Source organism: Phaseolus vulgaris, chromosome 9, assembly GCF_000499845.2.
Source record: "Phaseolus vulgaris cultivar G19833 chromosome 9, P. vulgaris v2.0, whole genome shotgun sequence".
NCBI classification, from domain to species: Eukaryota; Viridiplantae; Streptophyta; class Magnoliopsida; order Fabales; family Fabaceae; genus Phaseolus; species Phaseolus vulgaris.
The window spans coordinates 8,637,272-8,644,648 of record NC_023751.2 but is presented as its reverse complement, the minus strand read 5'-3'; the positions used below and the strand labels follow the sequence as shown (position 1 = coordinate 8,644,648).

The 7,377-nt window shown below is 26.8% G+C and overlaps 1 protein-coding gene across 4 annotated transcripts; it reads left to right on the top strand.

The window, feature by feature from the left end:
* The first annotated feature begins 3,322 nt into the window (after positions 1–3,322).
* Positions 3,323–6,454, top strand: LOC137820908 (uncharacterized). 4 transcript variants are annotated; one of them, XM_068625237.1, is made up of 6 exons: positions 3,340–3,602; positions 3,777–3,816; positions 4,629–4,791; positions 5,265–5,340; positions 5,883–6,009; positions 6,181–6,454. In XM_068625237.1, the coding sequence occupies exons 3-6, from the start codon at positions 4,678–4,680 to the stop codon at positions 6,368–6,370; spliced, it is 507 nt and encodes a 168-aa protein (XP_068481338.1). In that variant the 5' UTR covers positions 3,340–3,602; positions 3,777–3,816; positions 4,629–4,677; the 3' UTR covers positions 6,371–6,454. The 4 variants fall into 4 exon arrangements, with proteins under 4 accessions (XP_068481337.1, XP_068481338.1, XP_068481341.1 ...); XM_068625238.1 differs by having other exon boundaries at positions 3,344–3,678; XM_068625236.1 differs by lacking the exon at positions 3,777–3,816 and having other exon boundaries at positions 3,323–3,602.
* The last annotated feature ends 923 nt before the right edge of the window (positions 6,455–7,377 follow it).

Sequence of the window (7,377 nt, the reverse complement as noted above, 5' to 3'; positions counted from 1 at the left end):
AGTTACATACGGATATAATCCGTATGTAATGTAATGTTGATTTAGGGTTTAGGGTTTTTCTTGTAGTGAGATACCATATAACATAGATAGATAGCATAATCATTTAAAATAAATTATAAATTTATATTTATAATATAAATATACGAATAATAATATTGTTTATTTAAATTTTAATATTGAACATAAATGTACATAAATATATTTTAATGATAAAAATAAAAATATGCCCGCTAATATTAATAAAAAATTATTCTACTTTACATAGTTTTTTTATCATTTTATTAAGTGTTTTTTTAAACTAAATTAAAATAATCACATGTGTAAAGAAAACTATGTCAAAATACTTATAAATATTATTGATACTAGCGGACAGTGTATCCGATTTTTTATGTATTCATTTATATTATATTTATATTTAATATTAAAATTAAAATAAGAAAAATATTATTTTTCACACATTTATATTAACAATATAAATTTATAATACATTATGAATAAAAAAATAACATTATAAAATTATTATACCTTGATGTCAATTGGCTTAACCAATGCGAATGATTGATCATCCTTATAATTTAAATTACTTATATAGGAGATCTCCTCTTAACTACCATTTAAAATTTAAAATTTTGAATTTTAATTTTAATGTTTTAATATTTAATTTTTAATTTTTAATATTTAAGTTTTAATATTTAATTTCGTATACGTTTTATGTACTAATAAATTTAAAATATTAAATTTTAAATTTTAAATTATCTATATATAGAGGATCTACTTTTTAACTACCATTTTAAATTTAAAATAGTGAATTTTGAATTTTAAATTTTAAATATTAAATTTTAAATATTAAATTTTAAATTACCTATATATAGGGGATCTCCTCTTAACTACCATTTTAAATTTAAAATAGATGATCAGGAGAAAAATATGATAAAAGTGGAGATGATCGAGAGAAAAAGAGGATAGAAAGTTTGATGGGATAAAAGTGAAGATGATCGAGAAAAAAAGAGGATAGAAAGTTTGATGGGATAAAAGTGAAGATGAACTGGAGAAAAAGATTTTTAATGAAAAGGAGAAAAAGATGATAGAAAGTTTGATGGGATAAAAGTGGAAGATGAACCGGAAAAAAAGATGCAATTGTAGAATGTTTAAACTCTTTGAGATATAAAATTTAAACTCTTCATAAAATGACAAATAAAATAATAAGATAGAAAGATAGAGATAAAATTAAAATAAAATAAGATGGTAGTTAAGAGGAGAATCCCCTTTATATATAGGTATATATTTATTTTTAATTGGATATTTTATCTTCTAATAAATGAGAAATAATATTTTTATTATTTAATAAATAAATATTTGAATAGTTTAAAAAAAATAATGATTACATAAGTTTTTTAATCTATTTTTATAAAATTATGTACTTATTCTAAATTATATTATTTTTTATTTAATTATTTTTAAAAATAATAAAACTATAAAAATTATAAAACTATATAGTTTTAGATTAATAAATTATAAATATAGCTGCATCAGCATATATGTTTGGTTAGTATTGATAAAAGAGTTGATAGGGGTTGTTTCTAAAAATTGTCAAAATAAAATATTGTATCATTTTCCTCCTAACTTTAAGCCAGAAAAATATATAAATAAAGATCTATTTTGAAAGGAGTAATTTTGATTCCAATTCGCATTGGCACGGAAGAAAACCTAACTTAGCTATAACATTCACTTTCTCATACCTTGCCACCTCTGTTCACTACTTCCGTCATCGCCGTTGCCGTCAAGTTATACATTCACCATCAGTCTTTGCCTTCTGGCTCTTGCCAGGTTCATTAAGGTTCTACCACTACAAGAAAAACTCAAATTACATACAAATTATTACATACAGATAAAAATCTGTATGTAAAGTAGACATTACATACGAATATTTACATACGGATAAAATGTCATATGTAAATAAACATTACATACGGATTTTTTCGTATGTAAGCAAAAGGTCGTTATATACGAATAAAGTTCGTATGTAATTTTGGTGTCAAGAAACGAAAAACATTACATACGGACCTAATCTGTATGTAAGTTATTTATAATTTTAATTAAAAATAAGACTGTTATATACAATTTTTTTTTGTATGTAACTGATTTTAAAATTAAATAAAAATAATAAAAATTATTACATAGGGATATTTCCGTATGTAAATTGTTAATTTTTTTTAAATTATTGTATGTAACTATTTTTTTTTTAAATTATTAGATATGGATTGGTTCCGTATGTAACTTATTAATTTTTTTTAAATTATTACATACAGATGTAAGTTATTCATTGTTTTTTTTATAAAAAAAAATAATTTATAAACTTATATTATTTTGAGAAATATATTATTTTCTTTAAAAATAAAATTGTGAAAAATGTAACATGCGAATTTATTAACAAACACTCCAAAACCAAATTTAATATATCTTTTTATATATATTACATAATCAATCCGACCAATTTATTAAAATCATTGCAATATATATTTAATAATTATAATTATAATTAATATATTATTTATTTCTCAATCTAATTTTATTTTAAATACTCTTTTATTATTATGTTTCAATAAAATAAAGTTTAGAAATGACTAAATCCAGAAATGTACTTAAAAAATATACATCTTACATTATTAGTTATTACAAACAAGATATTACAATAAATTTAGTTTATAAAAATACGAATATAATTAAATTAAAATAATTATTTACTTCTAATGTGATAAATATTATTTATTTGCATATAATATTTATTTACTTCTAAAATAATTATTTTGTAAATTATATTATTTTCTTTTAAAAATTAAAATTGTGAAAAATGTAACATACGAATTTTTTAACAAAGCACTCCATAACTAAATTTAATATATCATTTCATATATTACATAATCAATGAGACCAATTTATTAAAATAATTCCAATATTTATTTAATAATTATAATTAATATATTATTTATTTTTCAATCTAATTTTATTTTAATTACTCTTTTATTATTATCTTTCAATAAAATAAAGTTTAGAAGGTGACTAAACAAGAAATATACTTAAAAAATATACATCTTACATTAATTAGTTATTAAAAAAAATATTACAATAAATTTAATTTATAAAATATGAATATATAATTAAATTAAAATAATTATTTACTTCTAATATGATAAATATTATTTATTTACATAAGATATTTATTTACTTCTAAAATAATTATTTACTTCTAATATAATACCATATATCAACAAATAAAGAAAATAAATATTATAAAAATATAATTAAAAATTAAATAAAAAAGAAAATGTTACGTACGGATGGTGAAGTGAACCCTAAATCACAAACACCCGACAGCAGCACCACCAAGGTCACCTTCGAGCTGCTAGCCGCCACCACCGCAGCAACCATCTCCACCGCGCAACCGCCATCACCGTAGCAACCGCCACCACCGTCGTCCTGGTTCGGAGAAGAAGCACGAACGCAGTCACCGCCACCATCACCACCGCGCGACATTCTGCATCCAATGGTCACCACCACGTGACTTTCTCGGGTCAGTCGCCACCACCGCCGCAGTCATTCAGGTTGATGGTTTGTTTTTTGTTATTAAGCTGAAATGTGCTGGGCTTTCATATGTGTCTGCATTTGTGTTTCATCAAGGTTATACTCAAATTCTTATATTATATCTGTTCTTTTATCTATAGAGATCTTTATTTATTCAACGATGCACTTTTGAAAAATGTCTTGTTGTATGTTAGGATTGCAATTGGGTGATGTCGATATTACTTTTCCTCCCTGGTAACAAATTCTTCCTTGTGTGGTTTAGAATTTTAGAATGTACGCTGGAATTTATAGCCTTGGTCTTTCAAATATGGCGTTTTGTTGTATCTTTTAATCAGAATTAACAAGCCTGCTGAGGAAGCAGTAGTATTCTCTATAACTCTTAATTATAAGCTTCCTTCTCTAGAAAATGCTGTCTAGTATTTCCTTATGGAACCAGTTTATCAGTTTCTAGAATATTTATTTATTGATTGCCTTTGACATTTTATTGGCACATGTTATGCTCCTAATTACAAGTTTCAAACTCTTCGTAGACAGAACCAGTTAATTTAACTGGGTTTTGAACTATTTAGGTAAACTTTCTTTTGAATTGGTTATGTAGGAAATGAACTAATAATACTATATTGCTTTTCGGACAATTAAACTAGTTTGTTTTGCAAAACATGAAAGGTGTAGTTTTATAAAGTGTATTTTGTGCTTGGTTTTAGTGCTGAAGCAAATCATGTTTGGACCTACTTACAAATTCTCTTGTTCAAAGTGGGTTAACTTTTATTCCAGTTGGCAAGCTTTGTTCAAAGCTGCTGGGATGGTTAATGTGTGAAGGCTCGGGTGTAGAATGATTATGAATTATGAATTTATGGTATTACTGGGGTTTGGGATTTTTAGTTTTTCCCCTTTTGATGGTTGAAACACTGTTCTGCATTGCTGTCTTTTGAAACATAACGTTATTGGTGTTTCTGAAGATGTATGACAGAATGGAATATATAATATTGAATTATGTAATGTTGTCTTTTGAGTTAGTCTGTTAAACCGCCATTTGTGATATGCAGAGTTTAGTGAGAAACCTTGACAAGTAGGAAATCAGGGTTTTAGGTGGCCATGAGAGGAGGAAGGAAGAATTTGAAGAGGGCAACTGAGGAAAAACATGTTACCCTTCAAGAAGGGCAAAACATCATGAAGGTGGTGTCTTTACGAGGCTCTAATATCATTGAGGTACTGCTTTACTAGTCCTAAATCTTCCAAATTTTCTTTCTTATTTATGCTGAGGAAAATGATAAAATAACTGTGGTGAAACTTGCAAACTTCTCAATTAGTCAAGGAATATTGTTTGAATGTTTGCATCTGTGAAAATAAGGGGTAAATACATATTCACAAGGAAAATAAGTTGCAGTTCTACCCTGGTAATGGTAACAAAACAATTGGTACTTCTATAAAAGTAAATAGTTAATGGTGTTGCAGGGATTGCCTGGATACTTTTATCATTTCTGCAAGAAAGAAAATAGAACAAAATAGTACATGGAGAGAAAAATATACAGATTGTATTAAAAGCATGGAAAAAGGGGAAAGAAAGCAATATGTCATCTTAAAATCAGTCTATTCTATTCAATGTAAACAACCCTTTATAATATGTGTGTACTACTTATGTGTATAGATTCTTGTTTATATTTCGATTTGGACGTGTGAAGGTGATGGATGCATGTGGCAACAAATCACTGGCTCTATTTCCTGCTAAATTTCAGAAAAGCGTGTGGATTAAACGAGGTATGTCCTATTTAAAAAGCAATTCAGTACTACGCCATGTTACTTTGTATTCCTAGTTTTTAAAAACAAAATCAATTGCTTTATTATAATAGTATTACTTTTCCTGTCCATGATAGGAAGTGGTTGTGCTATAATTGCTATTTTCTATCTGGACATTAGTGAAAGTTTATTCATGGACCACTGGATAGTTATAGTTTGTCCTCTTTTCAACTGTACTTAACAAGCTGTTTTTATTTAAACCTTTACTGCTTCATTGTTCAAGAATTCAGAAAATTCTTAGCTAACAATGAATTTGTCGATATGGGGTGTAGAACTATTTATTATGAAGCCATGTCAACTTCACCAACCTGTTTTGTTAAACAATCCATCGTTATCAAACTTGAACATATTTGTAGTGTGTACTGCTAGAAACGTTGTTTTTGAGTTACTTGCATGTTCTGTTTGGTGTTGGCTAATGCACCATGTGTGTTCTTTTAGATTTTATGTTACTCCAACCCGTCGGCCAAAGAGTTTACATTTAACCCTTCTTTCTCGTGTTGCAGGGAGCTTTGTTGTTGTTGATGAAACTGGAAAGGAAAAGGCTCTTGAATCGGGTAGCAAGGTTGCATGCCTTGTTTCTCAAGTTCTTTTCTACGAACAAGTTCGAGAACTACAGAAAACTCCAGAATGGTGTGCTACTGTTTCCAGTTTTAATTTTTGTATTTACTTGCTTTGGGTTCCTTTGTTGATTAATCATATATTTACTTTCTATATCAAATTTTGGATTTTATATGGTAGAATCTAACGGTACTCACACTCAAGGCATTATACTCACTCTTTCAATCATTTGCCAACCTATAGGCCTCAAAGTTTTAAAACTGCAATGGTAGATGAATCAAAGGAAACTTCTGCCTCCAAGCAAGAGAATGAGCTGGAGGACAGTGATGATGATGATGGACTACCTCCATTGGAAGCCAATACAAACAGACTGAGACCTTTCGAGTTGCAAGCTGATGGAGATTCAGAGTCTTGTTCAGATACAGATGATTGAATCATATAGTTAGGCTCCCATATCTTATGAATTATTACATTCAAGCTAAACCGGCAATTTATGTGAAATAATGTTCTTGTCCTATTTTTATGTGCTGATTCTATTGAAGATATGCTTTTCAGCTTCCTCAACCAAAAGAAAAAGTTGAATTTGCACCAGCAAGTAAAACTAAAAGACAAAAATACCGGAAATCAATTTGTATGGAATGTAGTTTTGTCCATTTAAAGATAATGGCCAATGGCCAGATTTAACTATTAGGGTTAATATACAGAAGAGTGAAATGGCAAGGATCAATGATTTTAAAATTGGACTAATGAAGACATGAATTCAGGATTTAATAGTTGAACTGGGATCAAATGGGTGTTAATAAAATTATTTTAGTAATGAAAAAATCAAAATATTTTAAAAATATATATAACATTGTAATTTTATCATGTAATTTCTTAACATTTGAAATCTATCTAAAAGTTTAAATAAAACATATTCGTTAGTTAAATTAAAATTTCTAATACATGCATCAATATTTATTAATAATAATAAATTTCTATGTAGTATAAAAAGAAAATAAATAATTAGGTTTTTTTTTTTTTCAAGGAAATGGATTTGAAGATAACCTTATTTCAGAGTTACACTTCAACAAGAGAAATATGAATGGCTTGTATATGGCAGCTCTTATCAAATAAAACTTGTACAAATTTAGAAACTAACAGAAGAAAATAAAATACTGCGATAGGATGACAATTTTGTTTTTGTGCCAATTTGTATATTATTTAAATTTAACTCTTTCTAAAGTGAGATGAACATACTTTAAATGATAAATTACATTTATAACTGTTGATTAAACTAAAGAAAAATATCTATACCTTTTCTTTCAAAATGTGTTTTTTATATATAGGATGTAGAAATATATATTCTAAAACATAATTGAAAAAAAGAATAAGCTATTTAATGTGCCTAATGCTAATTTAATACTCCAAAACTTTTGCGCACCATTATACAATTTCAGA

Bases quoted from the DNA above. Each gene is read 5' to 3' on its own strand.
- LOC137820908 (XM_068625236.1), top strand. From the start codon at position 4,678: ATGAGAGGAGGAAGGAAGAATTTGAAGAGGGCAACTGAGGAAAAACAT. The intron at 4,792-5,264 runs GTACTGCTTTAC...GGACGTGTGAAG, and splicing joins GAGGCTCTAATATCATTGAG to GTGATGGATGCATGTGGCAA. The intron at 6,010-6,180 runs GTGTGCTACTGT...GCCAACCTATAG, and splicing joins CTACAGAAAACTCCAGAATG to GCCTCAAAGTTTTAAAACTG.